The sequence below is a fragment of the Pleurodeles waltl genome, chromosome 6 (assembly GCF_031143425.1).
Source record: "Pleurodeles waltl isolate 20211129_DDA chromosome 6, aPleWal1.hap1.20221129, whole genome shotgun sequence".
Lineage (NCBI taxonomy): Eukaryota > Metazoa > Chordata > Amphibia > Caudata > Salamandridae > Pleurodeles > Pleurodeles waltl.
The window spans coordinates 63,125,138-63,147,035 of record NC_090445.1 but is presented as its reverse complement, the minus strand read 5'-3'; the positions used below and the strand labels follow the sequence as shown (position 1 = coordinate 63,147,035).

General features: G+C 42.9%; 1 protein-coding gene across 3 annotated transcripts in view; it reads right to left on the bottom strand.

The window, feature by feature from the left end:
• The window catches only part of LOC138299196 (stonustoxin subunit alpha-like), an 80,990-nt gene extending 59,960 nt beyond the window's left edge, over positions 1 to 21,030 (bottom strand). For 2 of the 3 annotated variants that reach the window (XM_069237298.1, XM_069237299.1), the window contains exons 1-3: positions 20,877 to 21,028; positions 8,484 to 8,598; positions 2,619 to 4,658 (exon numbers count right to left, since the gene is read on the bottom strand). In XM_069237298.1, coding sequence (XP_069093399.1) covers positions 2,619 to 4,658; positions 8,484 to 8,586 — 2,143 coding nt within the window. In that variant the 5' untranslated portion in view covers positions 8,587 to 8,598; positions 20,877 to 21,028. Of the gene's footprint in view, positions 1 to 2,618; positions 4,659 to 8,483; positions 8,599 to 20,876 lie in introns of all 3 variants that reach the window. The other variant, XM_069237300.1, reaches the window with a different exon arrangement.
• Between the last annotated feature and the right edge of the window lie 868 nt (positions 21,031 to 21,898).

The window sequence follows — 21,898 nt, the reverse complement described above, 5'->3', positions numbered from 1 at the left end:
GTTTCGTATGGACCCTGCACAAGGACACCTTAACTGCTGTGCAATATGTTTCAGAGGGCCAATTTACAGACTTTTTTGATGGGCGTCAGACAAGGTTGCATTGTAGCTCCCTTTTTATTTACTTTACATATTAATCAATTAGAAGTAACCCCCCCCTCACCACTTTCCCGAGTGGATGACAGGTTAATTTTGGCATTATTATATGCTGACGATGCTGTTTTGTTAGCACATACTTCTCTTGGCTTACAATGTCTAATTATTGCTTTTGTGACTTTCAGTGGATATTTCCACAAATTTAAAAATATCTCATGTTATGGTTGTACGTCAATGGCCACTAAATCTGTAAGAGAGGTCCTCAAAGTGGTTGAAATTATTAAGGTCTCTGCTTTCCCTTATCAAGGTGACCTATTTGATCAGAATGGCTCCTGGGCTACTTCTTTGTCTTCTCAAAAATATGAAAGTATGAATGGTTCAGTTGCCTCAGGACTTATGAATTTTGCATTTAGATTGGGTTCAAAGACACTTAAAATTATAGTTAAGCTCTATCAGGTGTTAAGTTGTTGCATCATATGGGGTGGACATCTGGGGTTATTTTGATACATCAAGTTTACAGACCATTGAGAATAACGTCTTGAGGCAGCTGTGGTCTGTGGTCCTTTCCTCAGCATAATGTGGCCTTTATGGCCCCTGAGGAACTTGGATTGGCTTACATCTCAGATACTCTTGCTAATCGCCCTTTACTTAGGACGGTTTCAATCTGGGTTAGCAAGGAAACTACCTTTAATAAAGCCATCCGGATGGCTTGTCTAAAATTAGAAGTGGCCCTTACGATTATTCTCTTGGTTGCTCAGATTTGTTGATAATACAGAAAGTATTAAACAATCAGATGGGAATTGGACTAAACTTAACTTCTTGGCACTTAGGAAGAGCGAGAGAGCTAACAGTGGCTGAGGTTGAGTCAAGCATTCCATCCATCACTTTTTTTTAATACTTCAAGCGATCAAATCAGACACTACCTGTATTTCAAGGCTGGCCAAGAGCATTTTCAGTTTGCTATGCTCCCTTTCAGCCTTACCAGTGCCCCTCTGATATTCTCAAACGTGATGGTGGTGGTCACCCCCTATTTTCGAAGGTTGGAATTACTAGTTTCTCCCAACTTGACAACTGGCTACTAAAACTGGGCTTGTTACAAAACATCACAGGATGACCACAAACATCCTGACATTGTTGGGGGTTCTCAATCAATGAGCCAAAGTAACACGGGACACCTTTGAGGAGACTTCATTTTACAGGACCTGTCTTGGACATGGTGCAGTGCCTCTGTCATATCAAGTCCTGGACATTAAGGCTATGCTCCCAATGTTTTAATTTTGGTCCTGGATCATGAGGAAAGCAGCTCTGATGCTTTTTGTCATGTTCACCTCATGCATCCTGTTGGTCCACTTCGCCAGGTGGCATGTGCGGGCTCTGCAGTGGGAACTGAAGTCTGTGGGCCCAGCCCCAAGGAAACCTGCTGGGTGTCATCCAGGTTTCAGAGAAGGTTGCTTGTGATCTGCATGGTGGTTGCTCAATGAAACTTGAACCAGACCCCTCTCCCTTCCACACCCAGAGCTAACGGTGATGACAGATGTCTGGCCGCACTATTCAGGATGCCATCTGGGAGAAGTGGAGATCAGTGGAGTTTTTCTGAGGAAACCTGGCTCTATATTAATCTTTTGGAGTTGTGGGCCATTTGTCAGTCATTTAAGGCCTTCCTATCGCCCATCAAGATTAGGTGGGTACAGGGCAACACCACAGCCATATGATACTGCAACAAGCAGGGCAGAGTGGGGTCCTGGGTCCCCTGCCAGAAGGCTTTGCACCTTTGGCGGTGGTTAGAATGTCACTTCCCCAATAGAGCCACCTTGTAAAATGCACAAGGGCTTTCATCCTTCCTCTGCTAAACTGCTGTTATGTAGTACGTTTTGTAACACCAAGTAAAACAATTCAGAAGCTTTAGCTACAGGTGCACAGAATCAAACAGAAAGAGTCTGACTGAACCTACAGAATCCCAAGTGCAGTATCTAAACCTTTAGAGAGCTTCTCCCTATTTTGGAATGCCTTGAGAACATGCATAAGGAACCAATCCATCCTCTCAGCTTTCAGAGAGGTATTAATGACTTGTTACCCTCTTGACCTGTTGCTATTAACATGAAGCTACATGAACAGTTTACATGCAATTATCTTGCAGGCAGTCATCTTTTCTTATTAGCATACACACTAACTTACAATAAAATAATTATACATCTAAAGAATTAACATTTTTATGTTATCTTTGATGCAGATTAAATTAAGAATGCATCTTTAAACTGGGCACATATTTAGCTTGATAGATCTATTGTCATCTAGGATATTTTAAATAGTGTACTTTCTGACTGGGAAGTTGATACCTTTGCCTTGTGTTTCCTATTCCTAAACGTTGTTCTGAGAACATTCTTGCCAGTATGCCTATTGAAATGTTTATACCTTCTGCTATTATACATTAACTCCTACCTTGTAAAAAAAAAAAAAAAAAAAAAAAAAGAATATTGACAGAACTAAGCACATTTTATTCAAGGACGTCCACTGCAAATTCTTACCCAGAGAAGTGGAAAAGACATGCTCCACACTTGGTGCACTGCTTCCAGCATTTTCACAGATCGCCGATACACGGAATCTGTACAAAAAGTCAAGCTTGAGCCTCTCAATAGTGTAGGACTCGGTCTTTTTTCCAGTCAATTCTTCCAGCCAGATGTTGTTGTTTTTAGGCTCTTCTAAGTATTCAATTTTGTAGTGATTTATCCGTGTCCCAACACCAATGCTGTCGGGCTCCTGCCACGTGAGGATGATGGAATTTGGGGTTTCATTCAGGCCTGTCAAGTTCCATGGTGGACTACAAGGGAGAGTCTGTACCATATCTGTGGCATCACTAGGTAAGGTGACCCAACGAGCTGTTACTACTGATTGCCTAAATTGGTACAAAGAGTTGGGATGAAGACCTGTCACCGTGAACCCTTTACTGGTGTCTTTTCCTTCAATGATATTCCAGCTTTGTTCACTCATTAGTCTGTACTCCACACAATAGCTCAGTATTGGATCACGCCCATCAGGGCCTGGAGTACATGTGATCCATACACTGTCATGAGATATTCTATCAATTGTAGGGGCCTCTAGTCGTGGGGGGTGAAAAGCTGTGTTCATCAGAACACCGTGGTCATACAAGTAAATTGAAGTCCCGGGATTCTGAAGATCTGGAACTGAGGATACAATAAAACATATCTTCTTATTCAAGATATTAACCCATGCAAAATCAATAAACTCTTTGACATTTGTTCTTGTTTCTTGATTGATGATTTCATTGTTGAACCACCTCCTAGACCTCGTCTTCTCCAGCTCAGGACTAGGGGAGGTTGGCTGAGGACTTTTATTCATATATTGTACAAGAAGCCAGTGTTTAAGGTCTGATAAATGCGGGTCCTCTTCTTGTAATGAAGTGAATGTAAATGAGACGACTAACTCAACTTTCGGATCCTGTAACACTTGGTTTCTTTCCCACTGAGAGAATAGAACTTTAACTTCCTTCACTTCCTTTAGCACATTAAGATATGAGCTGGCAAAGGTGATCTCTTCCTGTTTTGATTCAATAAATTTATTGAGTTGTTGGCTACTGAACGGGGATTCATCTTTGGCAGTTAAAATGTTCAACATTAGAGTCTCATCTTCTCTACCTCCATGGACAGCCGGAAGGACTCTAGCAAGGTCTTTCTGGAAGGCAAGTGTGAACTGCCTGCAGAGATTTCTGAATAGCTGGATTTTACTATTGATATGAGGGATGTGTAGAACAGCTGAATTGGTCATCAAGTCACTACACTGAATATCAATATCACTTAGCTCTTCAATGACAACCTGGACATCTTGTAAAAGAACAGGACTAATACTGCGCACCAGCCGAGAGGCTCGGGAGTCCAGGTTGATTAGTGGATACAACCAGACCTTTACAGGAACTGCATTTTCACCATTTGTACCAAGAAGCGAAGGGAGGCTATTATATATCATAATGGCCTCTTCAAATGTAGTCATGGTGTTTTGATAAGAAAAGTCTCCACAGAATGTGCATTTGATCTTCTGAGATTTCACCTTCCCCCTTTCATTTAGGCTGCCTTTTCCAGTCTCTTTAATGGAAAACATTTGTAGATTCTTTACATTTTCCATTAAACCCCTATGTATATCTTGCATGCTCTCTGAGGAAGATACCTCACAGTCAAAAACAAAGAATGCATTTGCCCCGTACAATAAACCAGTCACCACATGAGTTCCGATATCCTGTTCAAATATCCCTGGATAGGCAATATTGTGAGGTCCTAAATGCTTCATAGTCAGTTGTTCAAACTTTGTTGTTGTAGAATACTGTAGAGTAACACGGGCATGGTGCTTGGAGGTCTTTGTTTCCTTCAAATATTTTGCTGCTCCATCCACATCAACCAAACCTCCCAGAAAACTTGCCTTTAAGGAGGCGGAAACACCGAGTGCAGATGTTTTGTCTTCAATATTATCAGAGGCTATGATTTTGAATTCTGATTTTAGCTGCTGTGTGACACGCACATCTTTACGTATGGACTCAATGTCCCAGAGACTGACTCCTGAAACACAAACAAGTACCTGGTCACTAAAAGATCGGCATTCCATTTTCATGAAATTACAGCTTCAAAAATTATAAAACTATTTCAGACCTTAACTCAGTCCAACCCTAAGTTCAACTATGACAATATAGAACTTCTCAAACAAGATTCTAAGACGTGGTCATGAGACAACTTCATGCATGACACTATTATTCATTTACTATTTTAATGGTTCTTAAATGGCACAGATGATAAATAAGGTGACTGGATATCAGAACGTTTGACAATACACTAGTAAACACAAACAAGCAATATGATCTCCTTAAGTACAATGTATTAACTGAAGATTATTTGTAGAGAGCCAGGATCAGAGTAGCATCAACAACCACTGCTTAGAGGAAGGTTTGCCCTTAAATACAGGCAGAATCCTTGAGTAGATGTCACAAATATATGTGGGTGTTCTTACTTGAAGGCACATCTGAAAGAATGTGATGTCCAAGTTGTGTACCGGTCCTAAATTCTCAACCATGATCCTCATCCTCACTTGCCTCCTCATCCCAAAAGCCCATGGCCTATGTTGTCACTCAGGTTACTCTACATCTCACCTCGCAAGGACGCAAGCTAATGATTGTAAAGAAAAAAATGCTGCCACGCAACCTCATCTTTCCCATATGACTGGGAATCCAGCAAGTGCTAGACAACCCACCAGTCTGTCAACCATTGTATCTTGCAAAACATATTTCCCCGCTCTCAGTCCCCATTTTATTGTGAAGATTTGCTATGGAAGTGGGCCAGAAGGCAGACAGGGGATACTGGGCCTGTGAGGGTTGGGGTAATTTGCTACTGGTGTACTGGGGTTCATCCTATTATGGCTGTACAAACTGGTCCCAGTACAACACCTTCTGCACTTGATTCTCAAGGTACCATGGGTGAGCTGCTACAGTGTTCCCAGGAAGGTAGTGTGGGGGGCTCAGGTTCAGCACTCAACAATCAACTACCAGCCACAGAAACTTCAACATGAAGCACAGAGCTTGTCATTTTAAAGAAAAAGAAAGTACTATTAATCAGACACAGTCCAACTTAGTATGCATGGCAGTGACCCTGGGTACAATCTTCTCTTGTGGCACTTTAACCATTGAGTTCCCTTGCTAGTCCCACCTCGCTGACCCCTCTTAGGCTAGTGCCTACTCTTGCAGTCAAGTAAAAACATGAATCAGTCTCAGGTGCAATCTTAAGTTCTCTACTATTCAAATGTGTACTAAGTTAAAAGTTTTCGCAGTTGTTACCACCTCGTGGTGTAGTGGATAGAAGATAGTGACTCAGGTAGTTTCTCCGTACAGACTGGTAGGCAGTGGCCATGCACAATTAAGATAGTCCAGTTCCATCTGGTAGGCAATGAGAGGGCCATTTCTCAATTTACATCCCTACCCAGCTTAGTCCTGTGGTGCAGCGGCCTTGGTTACTGCGGATTCCTTCAGAACCAGTTAGGGTGCAGGCTCTGCCCAGGCCGACATGGACAGTAGCAGGCCTGATTAGGCCGATTGCTAAGTGCCCAACAGATGCAGCCCAACTGTTTCAATGGTGGCCATTGCAACCCTGATCAGGACATTTCCATGATCATGGCAGATGAAGCTCCAACCGGGTCAATGTGATGATCATGGCACAAGCCCTGTCATAAGTACTTTAAGCGGTTCCCACCAAGAACCATTTGCCAGACAGCACTGCAGCATGGATCACTCCTAGCCCACTTTCACATAGTCAGACCTCACTTGATGTCTCTCAGTTCCTGGCACATGCTGGGCCTCTCTCTTCCAGGACAGTCTCTTCACCTACAGAGAACAGATAGACTCCTTCCCTCTCTTAGCAGGCAGAGTGGCTACTAGGCACTTCAGGCATATGAGCATCTTCTCAAGGAGAAAGTGAAGACTTCAGGTTATGTCCACTCACCTCTGAGACGGTCTCTGACAGGCAGGCACCAGCCCTCACTGCACAGCACCTATGAGTACTCCTTGGAGCGCCCTTTCCCTGAAGGACTTGGAACTGGAATACAGTGGGGTGGGTCCTACTTTTTATACACATTTTCTGGTCACAGGATGTTGATCCACTGTTTCAAACTGCAGAGCCGACTTTGGGTTGTTCTACTTTTAAGAATTCTCCTCAGACTGGTCTCCAGACATAGGATGAATGTGAAATGTTGCTTCTCACAGCACGTAGCACTGAAGTTGTCTTCAGACTAGAGCACCCACAACATGAATACAATGAAGTGTGATATTTCTGTATTTGGCTGTCATCAACCCACCTGAAACAGTAATCAGGGCTAGAGAAAAGGTCAGGCCTGGCCTACAACCTATCTAACCTTTCATAACCAAATTGCAGACCTCAGACTGAACTAATCAGCAGCTCCTTGATAACAAAAAGTCTGTTGGAATTTCTAAAGGAAACACTGTTTCCATTCTGCTCACTTTTGTGTCCAGATCACCCGCCTCTAGCCATGGAAATGCATACTGTACAATTTCACTGTCTGGGATAACAGCCCTCAACCTCTATCGTATCCTATGCCAGGCTAAGGGTGTTGACAATGGGGCCCATTGGCTTCAGTGGTAAGACAGACACACCCACACACACACACACCCACCCATACATGTACTACAGACAAATCCTCGGCATATACACAACAGTAGGAATTTACATGAGACTGAGCCTGTAGGCTAGTAACCAAGGTAAAAAGGTCTGTTCACACTATTGATCCCTCCAGAACATGGCATGCTGCCACCACTGCTTTATATGCTAAAGTCAAGACTGGAAAGTAGTTCTCTGACCGCAATGAGGGCACTCTTGGTCCAGGACCTCACATAGTCAGACATAGGCCTAAGCCTATGTGCACACACTAGATTAGAGTGAAGCTAGGGTCAAAATAAGTCAGGATATCAGAGACACACACTTTTGGGCACACAGGGCAGGAGAAGATGGCAGTATACCAAGCAGGAGACATTGTGGTCCAAGCATTCACAGACTCATTTGATTTACACTCCACTCACACACATCAGCAGCGCTACAAACAGTATGTGCTATTCTAATTCATGCCCTGACATTAACACAAGGGTGAGAGAGTTCCCCATCTCAACAATTTTCCCTCCACTAAACTTGACCGCTTTCCTTTCAGATTTGTTTTCTTCTCACATTCAGTACAAGCCTGGAACATATCATATTCTTGTGCCCATTATACAGTAAATGCAGAAAAACGAAATGAGTGAAAAGATTCTGGTATTCAGAGAAAAGGTTAAATAAAGTTATTTATACTTCCTGATCAGTGCAATGATTATTACTGCGCGTGTCACATTAATCCTGAGAGAAGTATGGAAACAAAGATAGTCATTACAGACATCAAACTAATTAACATATGGTTTGATGCGAACAGAGGAATGAAACAGAGCTTGGGTTACTGTGAAAGAGATGCAAAAGAATTCAAAATAAAGGGAGGTCTTGGACAATAAGAATAGCTGCAGAAAAAGGTAGGTCTTACAAACTACTGCATGAGACTTTCCTAGGTCTCTCAAACCATGGTTCACCCACTACAACAAATCACTTTGTTTCTAACCTTTGTGCACTTCTGAACCATATTCTGATTTATAGGAATTATTTAAAGTTTGTACTGAAAGTAAGGCATTTGCCTATTGACAGTGTTAGTGCCAGGAGAAGAGTGGTTTTTGGTACATTTCAAAAGTTGATGAAGTGGTGTTTAAAAAAGACAGGGAATTCTTATCATTATAGAGGGTGAGAGATTGCATGAGGATGAGTTATTTGCATTTAGAAAATATCAAGCAGAAGCATATTCAGTTTTTTTACCTGGAATCACAGCATGGTTGCGACAGTCGTATAACATCCCAAGCTGAAAAGGTCGACCAAGGGCTGGTAGAATCTCAATGGAAGGTAGATCTCCCAGTGCCATGTTTTCAACAGACTAACAATCAGAAGAAAATATGTAAATATTACAAACATCTCCTTTAACTGTACATACGCTAACAGACAATCACTGAGGGGTTAAATGGGCTGTCATTGCTGACACCAACATATCTGCCTGACCACTGGAGAGCCCTGCTGCTTCTTAAGCCTGCAATACAGTTATCAGTGCTGAGATCACTGAAGGGTCCCAATTAGCTTTAGATGCATACAGAAGGATGCCATCCTTCCACATTGGAATAATAGTTGGTTTTGAATTTATTTTTTTGTAATTAATCCCAAAGGTAGCTGAGGCGAGGTGGCTGCATCCTCGGCCACGGTTCCAGTGTGCCCAGGACGAAACCAGCTTGCCCTGCACTGGAGCCTCCCACACACCCCCCCAGGGCAGGGATGGAAGGGGAATCGCCTAAGCATTTCTCTTCCGTGCGGGAGGTGGGGGCGGGAAAGGCATCAATGGAAAGGAAAGGCCTTTCCTTTTCTTTAATTTCTTTCTTAGCATTTCTGCTGGGCTGCAGAAATGCCCACTAGACACCAGAGATTTTTTTTATGTTTATAATAAAGGGTCACTCCCCTGGGGGCATTTAATTATTAGGCCTTTTCTGCCCCTCAGGGTCAGATCGGCCTATTTAAATTAGGCCGATCTGCCCCCAGGGGGGCAGAAGCCACTAGACACAAGGGATAAAACCTTTTCTTTTTTATTATTTTAGACGTGTGGAGCGGCCCCTTATGAAAGGGTAGTTCCCCTGGGGGCAAATAGTAGTTAGGCCATCTATGGGGGCAGATCGGCCTATTTTTCTTAGGCCAATTTGCCCCCAGGGGTCGCTCTCCTGGGGGGCATTTAACTATTAAGCCTTTTCTGCCCCACCCCCTTCCCTGGGGCAGATCGGCCTATTTTTCTTAGGCCAATCTGCCCCCAGGGGAGGCAGAAACCACTAGACACCAAGGATTTTTTTTGTGCAAATTTCACGCAAGGATAGCGACCGCTTAGGCAACCTGGTGAAAGACCCACATCACCCCATCTTGGATTCCCCTGGTGTCTAGTTTTCAAAAATGCACAGAATTTGTAGGTTTTCCTAAGTGCCAGCTGAGCTAGAGGCCAAAATTAGCAGCTAGGCACTTTGTGAAAAACAGGTCTGTTTTCTTTGGGAAAATGTGATGTGTCCATGTTGTGTTTTGTGGCATTTTCTGTTGCGGGCACTAGGACTACCCACACCAGTGAGGTACCATTTTTATCGGGAGACTTGGGGGAGCGCTGGGTGGAAGGAACTTTGTGGCTCCTCTCGGATTCCAGAACTTTCTGTCATCGAAATGTGTGGGAAAAGTGTTTTTTTTGTGCCAAATCTTGAGGCTTGCAAAGGATTCTCTGTAACAGAACCTGGTGAGAGCCCCACATGTCACCCCATCTTGGATTCTCCTAGGTGTCTAGTTTTCAAAAATGCACAGGTTTGGTAGGTTTTCCAAGGTGCCGGCTGAGCTAGAGGCTAAAATCAATAGCTTGTCACTTTCCAAAAAACACGTCAGTTTTCAATGCAAAAATGTGATGTGTCCATGTTGTGTTTCCTGTTGCAGGCATTAGGCCTACTCACGCAAGTGAGGTACCATTTTTATCGGGAGACTTGGGGGAACCCAGAATAGCATAAGTGTTATTGCCCCTTGTGTTTCTCTACATTTTTTCCTTCCAAATGCAAGACAGTGTTCTCTAGTTGAGAAATGTCCTGTAATTCACATGCTAGTATGGGAACCCCAGAATTCAGAGATGTGCAAACAACCACTGTTGCTCAACACCTTATCTTGTGCCCATTTTGGAAGAACATAGGTTTCCTTGATACCTATTTTTCACTCTTTATATTTCACCAAATGAATTGCTGTGTACCAGGTACACAATGAAAACCCATTGCAAGGTGCAGCTCCTTTATTGGCTCTGGGTACCTAGGGTTCTTGATGAACCTACAAGTCCAATATATCCCTGCAACCAGACAAGTTCAGCAGACGTAACAGTATATTACTTTTGAAAATCTGACATGGCAGGAAAAAGTTACAGTGTAAAATGTGGAGAAAAATTGCTTTTTTTCCTCCTCAATTTCAATATCTTTTTATTACAGCTGTTATTTTCTGTAGGAAAACCTTGTAGGATCTACACAAATGACCCTTGGGTGAATTCAGAATGTTGTCTACTTTTCAGAAATGTTTAGCTTTCCGGGATCCAGAATTGGTTTCACACCCAGTTCTATAACTAACTGGAAGGAGGATAAAAGCACAAACTTTTTTTTAAATGGAGTATGCCCCAGTAAAATGCTACAATTGTGTTGAGAAATGTGGTTTCTGATTCAAGTCTGCCTATTCCTGAAAGCTGGGAAGATGGTCATTTTAGCACCGCAAATGTTTTGTTGATGCCATTTTCAGGGGAAAAAAACACAAGCCTTCTTCTGCAGCCCTTATTTCCCTTTTTTTTTTTAAACAAAATGTTTGCTGTATTTTGGCTAATTTCTTGGTCTCCTCAAGGGGGAACCCACAAACTCTGAGTACCTTTATAACCCCTAGGAAGTTGGAAAAAAAGGAGGCAAATTTGGAGTGGGTAGCTTATGTGGACAAAAAGTTATGAGGGCCTAAGCGCGAACTGCCCCGAATAGCCAAAAAAAGGCCTGGCAGCGAAGGGGTTAAGATCGTATAAGAAGGTTTAGTACATCAAACTTAAGGGTGACTACAAAGCCAGATGCTTTGCTATTGTATTGTTGTATTGTCTACTGCATAAAGTACACACAGAAGTATACACGGGAATGTATCAGCAACATGGTTATTTTCCACTGATGGCATGAACATCTTGTTGGATGTAATGCCACTTGGGACCCTGAGGTGGACAATATCACATAGTGAGTGATACCTAACCAATGAGAAAATGTTTGTTATAGACTACTGTCAGACTCCGTTAGTGGAACAACTGGGCAGACAGGGGCTTTTGTACCCAAAGTGTGATGGTTGAGGTCACCTGCCACTGGTGTCCGAGGGCCCGTGCTACTACGGCTCTGCAAATTGGGCTTACTACAAGACCGGGATACTCATCCTGGAAACATCCACATCAGCCTGGGACAACTCCTGGTGGCCATCGATCCTCAGCACCCCTCCCTACCCTAACAAACCAAGAACGCAACCTTGGCTTCCTTTTGGACTTTTCGCTCACCATGATCCGCCAAGTCAACTCAGTCGCATCCTCCTACTTTCACATACTCTGACTTCACCGGAAGATCTACAAATGGATTCCAAAGGACTGGCGCAAAATAGTAACACTTGCCCTGGTTACCAGCAGACTCGACTATGGCAACGCCCTAAATGCCTTACCACCCAGAAGAACCTGAAGAAATTACAGCACATCCAAAACGCCTCCGCCAGACTCATCCTGGACATTCCCTGCTGCGAACATATCTCCAACCACCTAAGAAACCTCCAGCTGCTTCCCATTGAGAAAATAATTAATTTCAAGCTCCTCGACCATGCTTATAAGGCCCTCCACGACCTAAGGCCTGCTACCTCAACCACTGCATCACCTCCTACTCCCCCACCAGACCTCTCTGCTTCTCTCAACAAGCACTAGCCACCGTACCCCACATACGGAAGGCGTTGGCGGGTGGAAGTCAAACAGAAAATGGATCCATTGTAGAAGGAAGCTGAGAAGGGAATGCTGCTCCTTTTAAATGAAATAACATTTTAATAAAAGAAAAGAAGTACAAAACTCTCTTTGGATATGTATACGGAGTTATAATAACTGGACTAAAGTGTTGTATAACTCATTATGAATGCAGATCAGAGACTGGTAGTCAATTTGATCGCATAGGGCTCTTCCCAATTATTTAGGTGAATTTGAAAAACAAGTGGACTCCATGAAGTGGTCCGTTTTTGGACTATTGTGAAGCAAAAGACAATGTTTGGCTAAGGATACAGATTTGTGATAATTAGCGAGCTCATGTCTGTTTGACTTATATTGGATGCAGATTTGAAAATTATATGCTGGGAGGATATTCAATTGTCCTGAAGAAGATAGTTGAAGGACTCTGAAAGAACACCGAACTGCGTTGATGCAAACTGGAGTGCTGGACCCATTGCAACGGGCATTTAGTTGAATAGGGATTATGTGCAAAAATCAATTAGCCTGTACATACCAAAATTGGGACAGCTCAAATATAATAGACTAGGATTGATGTCTTGTGTTTTGTCTCCCTCATGTTGTGTTCTGTCTCGCAGATGTATTGTTTTTATTAATTATTTTTTGCAGCACGTTTTTGCTTGTTTTTTTAATGGTGATTTTTATCGTATAATTATATGGGATGATTTTATTAAATAATTTTCTAGTATATTCCTTTATTGAGACTGATCACTGGAGTGAATGAGTGGTTGACATAGTGTGTTGAGTGGTGGATAATCTCATGTTCCCCCTGGGGATCTTCTTTTATCACTACCAGTAAGGTGCAGACAGCCAAAACGCTTTCAAAGATGTTGAGGAACAAATTGTTTCTGTACCCACTGTAAAACCTGTTTCTGTGGGAAAAGAATGGATTATTATAGTTGATCCAGCTCATATGATCTGGGATCTGTTCTTTCCCAGAGATCTGCTAACAAGGACACCTGGGTTTTTGCAAATGCATCCAGAACCTTAAATGGAGCTGAGAGATGATATGCAATCATAGAGAACGAGCTACTTGCATGTGTCTGGGCAGTAAACTATTTTGACATTTTTCAATGAGGAAATAAATGTATTTTGCAGACTCACAACAAACCCCCTGTTTATAGCTTGTCCAGGAGGGAAGGCTTGCAGGAGTACTGTTTTATTGTTAGGTATGTTCCTGGAAAAATGAACTGTATGGCTGAGTGTCTTGCCTTCCATGCGCTAGTGACAATGATCAGAGTGAGGAGGAAAGTGAGTGGGAGGTGGATGTGGTAGCAAGTGTTCTTGATGAATGTGCTATCCTCATTCCACTAATGACTGAAGGTATATGGAAGATAGCCGATGCTAAGAATTGCATTTTGCAATTGGGAAGGAAGTATATTAATTATGGTTTACCGCCTAAACAATCTTTACAGGCCTCCTTACACTCTTATCACCAACTGTCTGAGGAATATAGTGCAAAAATGGTTTGGTGTTCCGAAAAGGAATATGTATTCCCCCAGAAAGGAATCACCTTCCATCCTCAAGCCTAGTCATCACAGCCACATGGGTATGTCTGCATCGAAGTATCATCAGGTCACATTTTTGGTGCCCACACATAGATTCTGAGGCAGACCATTTGTAGGGACTGTGAAGTTTGTTTGAATAGTGACAAATATGTGAAATGTAATAATTAGCCTATACAGTCCATTAAATGATCACAGACTCTCTGGGAGAAGGTTGGGCTTGATGCAGTTAGACCATTTAGGAATCTATCCCCTTCAATGAGATGTGTCCTCTTTTTCATTGATAGCCACTCAAAATAGCCTGAAGTTTGCTGAGAATATCACCACTTGTATTGTCATCAACTTCCTTATATAGGTTTTTAGCAAAGAAGGTTATCCTGAAACTATTTTTATAGACAATGGCATGCAATTGAGATCTCAAGAAACAAGTGAACTTGAATGGCCATGTGGCATATCTTATGTAATCACTGCTTAACACAATCCTTACTGTGACTGTTATTTGAAGAACAGCGTTCATTTAGCTCTTTCTATTCACAGATCGGTAATTCACACTGAGAGGGAGGGATTATGGTTTTACAGAATATCCCCAAATTCTGTTAACGGTGTGAGTCTATTTCTCTTGAGAAGGGTAGACAACCCATTTTTAAGCTATGTCTCTAGTAATTCAGGAATAAAATTGCAATAAGTAAGGGAAGTATGTGCAATGTTGACGCCCAAAGGGAGTTTGACAAGATGTGATCCTATATGAGAAAAGCTAAACAAAAAAATATATATATATATATATGACTGTAGCTGCGCTTCTACATGTAGCTCATGGGCCACTGTAGTCTCTCTAGCTGCCTGTAATTACCTCTCCTGTATGCGTCCCAGCCTATAAAATTAGAAGCTTTTGTTTGGCAGAATATATTTATACCAAAATTGAGAAGTGTGTATTTGAGACGAAAATCTATTTTTAGAACTTGTAAACTGATGTTTAGAGAAAAATGACTGAATTTCCAAAATACTGTAATCCTGATATTTCAGCGATAAATTATGTGTTCTTTGTGAGACTTATTACTACTATTATGATTGCCTTTGTGCCATCAGGTTCGCAACTATGGCTGTTATGTATTTGTTAATACTGACTGGGAACATCGATGTCGGTGTGCACTATGACATGACCACATATACTAATGAAATCACATCACTATTAGCTAATCCACCCAACAAGAACTCTCCATCAACCCTGAATCTAAGATACGTGGTCAGGAGAGCTTGTGTGTGATATGGGGTTGATTGCTTGGACCGCTGGGCGTGACACAGATGCTACGCATGGGCTCTGGGTGTGATGTAGGGCCAACACCTCAATCTTATTTTTAGTCTAAAAGGGTTTCTCAATGCTATCGGTTTCTTAACACTGTTGGTATCTGAAAGAAGTGAGAGGTGTTCTTCGCTTGGACCGCTGGGCGGGACACAGATGGTGTGCATGACCCCTTGGCGTGATACAGGGTGTAATTCGGTTGTTAGGGAAAATATTTTGCTGCCAGTTTCTTTTCTTTCTTCTTTTTATTGTAATTGTAACTGGATGCATTTTTTGATATTGTGGTGCTGATAATTTTAATGCAACTGTGTTTTGTCTTGAGTATTGCATTTAGTTGATGACTTAATGTGCTATAAAGGCGTTGCTAATTCTCACAAATTGCTATTTGTTACCAAAGTAATGCTTGCTATTTTGATGCCAAATTTCAAGAAGTTTGAGTTAATAATTGCAGTTTCTTCCAGCTTATGATCCTTCATATGCACTGCTGTTTTATGTGTGTGAAATGTTCATGTTGAAGCATCTGTAAATAACCCTGAGCTCATAGTAGAGTAGTAAAGTAGTTAGAATAAGCAATCCTTGTGTATATATATTTCCCCATGACCAGAGTACAACTTAAGATTCCCTAAAACCAAAACAAGGAGAAGTGTATCTAAACCATATGAGCCACGAAAGCACAAACCAAGAATCATGATCTGCAAAAGTACAGCACAAATTGTGCCGGAAGAGAAAAGAGGACTGCAGTTTTTCCAATTGCCCTGTAGTGAGATCAACGGTCTGCAAAGACCACCCAGCAACCAGTGTGTGACTGGCCTGAGGAGACACTTCCACCTCTCCTCATTGCCAGAGCTGTGTTTGAAACATTCACACATTATGTCACAAGAGAGGAGACACCTGCAGGACATTATGTTTGTGGGATATAGGGGTGGCCAGGGCACTGAATGTGTGATTCACATGCCTTGCTCTGGGTGAGCTTGCAGTCCTCTTGAACCATAGAGCCTGAAACGAGTTGAGCTTTCATGTGGTTTCGGCTTGCAACTAACATTTCATCCTTGTGGGCCAAGAATTAACAACAAACATTAGTATTTGATGTGAAACAGTAGAGAGACAGAGATACCCCTCTATTGGTTGAATAGTACAGTGTGAAACATGGATACCTTCTTGGGTGTTTAGTGCGCAATACAAATCAACATAAGCGATACAAAAACCTCTCATGTTTCATTTAATTGACTATACTGTCACTTGGTGTACAATAAAAATCTAGGCCACACATAGAGTGCATCTGAAAACTGACTTGTCTCTTATTTCAGTAATGGCATTGTCGTCTAGATTGGGGGGAAGCATTAATTGTTGGACCTGGCCCTTTCTGCAGGATTATACCCAAACTTTTTGCCTTCTTCCTCCTGCTATTTCCTATATGTTTTTGTTGGCTTTAGGACTCTGGGCACTTTACCACTGCTAACCAGTGCTAAAGTGCACAGACTCTGTGTCTAAATTGTATTGGTGACTGGTTTATCCATGTCTGGCATATTTGATTTACTAGTAAGTCCCTAGTAAAGTGCACTATATGTGCCCAGGGCCTGTAAATCAAATGCTTCTAGTGTGCCTGCAGCACTGATTGTGCCACCTACATGAGTAGCCCTGTAAATATGTCTCAGACCTGCTACTGCAGTCTATGTGTGCAGTTTTAGACTGCCATTTTGACTTGGCAAGTGCACCCACTTCCAGGCCCAAACCTCCCCTTTTACTACATGTAAGTCACCCTTAAGGTAGGCCCAAGGGCAGGGTACAGTGTGCATTTAAAAGGAAGGACATGACCTGGTGTGTTTCACATGTCCTGATAGTGAAATACTGCTAAATTTGTTTTTCACTATTGCAAGGCCTATCTCTCCCATACGGTAACATAGGGATTGCCTTGAAGTATCTTTTATGTGTAAATGTCCATTGGGAGCAGATTGAGATGCAGAGTTTAGGGTCTCTTAACTCACAATTTAAAAATGCAGCTTTCGTTGAAGTTGTTTTTTTTTTATTGTAAATTTGAAAATGCCACTTTTAGAAAGTGGGCATTTTCTTGCTTAACCATTCTGTGCCTCTGTCTGTCTGTGGAATACACGTCTGGGTCAGGATGACAGTTGGGCAGTTTGTGCATTTACTCTAGACAGTCACACAAAGGGAGCTGAAGTGTGCCCTGCTTATCCTGATGTCCCATCACCAGGCTGATGGGGCTTCCTGAGCTTGAGTGGGGTGAGGAGCTGACACTTGCACCTGAAAGGGCTGTACCTGTCTGCACACAAAGCAGTCTACGACCCACTGGAGTGTGTCTGGGGCCAGGACAGGGAAAGGCAGAGTCTTGTGCACTACAAAAACTTATCTTTGAAGTTTGCCTACTTCAAAGACAGAAATGGGTATACGTACAGGATCTCTGACCCCACAAAGTTAGAATCCTTCTGGACTGAGGACAATCTGCAAAGAAGAACTGGATGCTTTAGGAGGAACTGCCACTCTGCCTGTTACTCTGCGGTGCTGGCCTGCTGCGTGCTGCTTCGGTCATGGGAGTGAAAGTACTGGACTTGGCTTTCTACACCCTGCTTCCAAAGGTTCTCCAAGGGCTTGGACTGAAGTTGCCTCCTCAAGGACATCAAATACTTCCTCTACCAGTGCCTGGGTTCTCTTCCTGGGAGTACTGACTTGCCAAGTGGTGCCAAATCCAGTTCCTGGACTCTTCGGCATGTGTTCCGGTGTAACCTAGAAGAAAAAGGCACATCGACTCCAGAGTGACTTCAGAACTGGTGCTGTCGGACTCTGTGCCGCTGCCTGCACCGGAGCGGCGATCACCGCTGTGTGTAATTACTGTGACTGACGCTGCAGGTACGACGCCGCTGAGGCGCCTCCGAAGTCCCACCACAGCTTGAGCCCTGAGTGCTGTGTCACTGATGTCCGTGACATATGACTCTGGCTCCACCACAGCACCTGTGGCTCCGTGGTGTGATTGAGACACTGTGAAGTTGACGCCTTGCGTCTTGACCTGCTAGAGTCATCGACCCCGCCTTGTTGTAAGGCACCGACGTCTCGCCACCAAAGCTTCATCACCACCCCTTCAACCATGAGGAACCAACGCCTCACCTTCCCTGCCTAGTAGTAAGGAACCAATGCCTCACCTCCTTGGTAGAAGTAAGGAACCAATGCAGCACTGGTTCCAGCAGCGCCTTACCTCCCCAACATCTTTGTTTCCTCGTTTTTCAAGGTACTGTACCCGGGGTCTGTGAAGGACAGTGACTGACCCACACTCCCTCGCAAGTAGGATCGGACTGTTGGGAACAACTCCGTCAAGACGTCGTGATAAGTTGGAGCAATTGTGTTTCTAAGTGCTATACTACTATTGGATTTTTGTTGTTTTGGTCTTGTTTTACTCAGATAAATATTGGCTATTTTTCTAATCTGGTGTGGAGTACTTTTATGGTGTTTTCACTCTGTTACTGTGTCTCAGAGGCAATGTATGTTACACATTTCCTCTGAGACAAGCCTGACTGCTCGTGCCAAGCTGCCAAGGGAGTGAGCAGGTGTTATCTTAGCTGTGTGGCTCCCTTAACTCGACTAGAGTGAGAGCCCCTACTTGGACAGGGTGCAAACCACTGCCAACTAGAGACCCCATTTCTAACATGAATGTTTCTAAGTTCATGTGTAAAAACTATCAATGCAGTTATATAATCTGATGTGCCAAGGTGGAACACTTTCTCATGTTAAAGAACAACATTTGTTGAAGAGATGTTATCATTTTTATATCGTGTATTACTGGTGCTTTCACTGAGTATGTACTGTCAGGTAATGGGAACCTGCACTTCTTTAATTTGAAAGGGAGAGTACCTGGTCTTCCTAGCACTGCTGCAATACTGTTAAAGGAAGAATACCGGAACTTCTTAGGAACACTGAGGTAGTACGTACCTGCACTTTCACACTTACATTTAAATCACTGTGTAAAGAATTCCGGAAATTCTTAGGAACCCTGAAGTAGTGAGTACCTGCACTTCCATACTTACATTTAAATAACTGTGTATTACACAATTTACATGAAAAACAGTTTCATTGCTCATCTCATACACGGGCTTGGCTTGACTTGACTTGCCTCTGGCTTGGCTCTCCCTGGTATTTTTTCTGCTCACCCACCTCTAGTGGACCAACCGTCCTGCAGGGATTCCAAACACACTGTGGGACCAGGCGAAGATACACTACCTGCTTCCTTTGGTGACAGCAGTATTAAAGATGTTCAACTGCACAGATGTCCAGCACACGATGTGTCCGGGAAAAGATAGTTTTAGGGAATTCTGCTCACAAAATGTGGTGTAAGACCCACAGGCTGCAAATATCCAGAGCACATCAGGTGTATGGGGTAGGAGTAACCTGCAGCTCTGCTTAGCAAGGGACCCTAAAGGCAAAGATCCTAGGAACACAAGGGGGTGAGTTACTCATTCAGGGCTTTAAGTGGGGCAGGACCTAGCAGTAATTAAAAGTTGACATTGAAATAGGTCCCTATCAGGCTCTATATTCATCCCCTTTGCAGGCAACAATACTAATCAACTTCTGAAAAATAACTGTAAAAAAACATTAAGGTAATCTATGTCAGCGATTCAGTTCCTTACATTCCCTAAGAGTGTTTGCTTTTTCCAGGATGTTGTGCGTCTCTATATTTTGTCATGCAGCATAAAATTATTGTATAAACTGAGACTCTGTGATTGTGGGTGGGTGTCTTCAATGGGACACAATAGAGAGCTCTGGAACTGAGGCTGAAGGCAGTGAAAGTTTCTCACAGTACCTGGCGAAGGAGAATCGTAAAGGTGTCCAGAATCCATGTCCATCCAAACCTGTGTCTGACTAAGGAGTGCATCTATAGTAATTATCATGTGTAACAACTGCCAAATATTTAAGACGTGAAGAATGTACACAGCTGTTGAAATATTGAGAGGGAGAATGTAAAAAGAAAATGTAAAAAGAAAATGTGGTGCTTAAATGTGAGTGGATGTATTTTCTGTGTGAGTGAAGGTGATTCGAGGAGGTGTGTGCAGGCGTGAAAAGGTGTTGAACAGGAACGCGTTAAGGGATGAGATATGCAGGAGGGGATTCCAGAAAGATGTGAGGAAAAAAGACAGCGCAATTATTAACACAAAGACACAGCAGAGGAAAGTGGTGTTAAGGGAAGAACGGAACAGGCTGAAACACTCCGAAGACCGCTGCACCTTCCAGACCATAATAATATTTAATTCACCGTGTGATAATTTCATAATTGAAACATTTATAATTCTTATTAATCACAACAAAATCATACCAAGCAGTGGCAAAGCCAATAATTCTGGCTTGTTTTAAGAATATGCCAGTTATCTCATTGTTCTGGCTGCAATAGTAAAGCTCCCAAAAAGACAGCAAAATACAGCTTGGATAGGGTATGGAAGCACAGGATTCTGGTTGACGACACGCCCTTAGTTACAGTGGCCACGCCTCTTAGGAAGCATTCCTGCTCCCACATGTTTGGCTACTCCTCTTTTAGGGACGCCCACTTTTTTCATCCCATTTAAAGCCAGGTTCCCATCCCTGATCTGTGACGACGGGGTGTATGAGAAATCGTTCACAGGCTGCAGAGGTAACAATGTGCCAGAGCAGAGTCACCCCCAGGTTCAGTCTCACCCTCCATGCAGGGTATTCAACTCACTACTACTAGCAGTCACCGTGACGCTGTTAAGAGTCCCGCCCCATTTCAACTTCCCGGAAGTAGTAACAGTATTTCCAGTCTGGGTTACACTCATGCTCTTCCTCGACCCAGTACTTACCTGCGCGAGGTGAGTCCCCTCGGACAGGAGGGTTCCGCCCACCTCTTGAAGCTGTGTCTGCCTTCAGGCAGAACTTAGTTTCTTAAAGACAGCCTGCCAGGAAGCTGTGTGAATACTCCTCATTGGAGCAATAACCCTTCATTGCCACTCGTCATCACGTAATACGTACGGATCAGCACTTCCTGCTGGTCTGTGCAGGACTCAAGCGTACAGTTTACGTGCAGGAGCTGGAGGTGGGGAAAAGTCAGGGAGTGGGACTGTACTTAGCCGGATGTATACTAGAGTTGTCCCGTGGTTTGTGATTATGGGTGCTGTAATCACATACGTTTCACCTAAATCTCGGGAAGCTGCATTTGTCTCCCTTAAAAAATACCGACAATTTACGAATTTTCCTTAATTACTACCGTAGGTAAGTGGCCACTAGACGTCGGGATTGTTTGAGCGTACACAGATCAGAAAACAAGCAGACGTGGGCGAGCCAAAAAGAAACAAGTCAAGGATGCTGGTCTGGCTCGGCGCTTAGAGCCCGTGCATGAGCCGAGTCCTGAATATGTTTGACACGTAAATCATACGGCAAACATCACGTAGAATATGGTAAAGCCTGTTCATAATTCAAAAAAGTGTATTTCTTTAACACATGGAAGTTGTGACATACATGTCTTCAACTCAAACTCACCCACACCTCCCAATACTAACACTGTACTCATTCATACTAATCCACCACTGATCTTTTTGGGTGCCGGAGTAGCGTGCTACTCGCCGAAAAGCACTGCGATGCCTAACTATATAGTTACAATATGTCACATTGTAACACTGCACTGAGAAGCATTTATTAAACATGATAGTTTTTTAAACTTGAACCATTATTGAACTAAACGTCAAGACAGTTGTCATGTAAACCCTGTAGGTGACCCAAAGTATTGTGGTATTCTGAACCCACATATTTGAAAGTGCTTTCATATGGTATAAAGAAGAAAATTAGTTTTGGTGAAATGAAATATTTACATTAGATCACACAATTT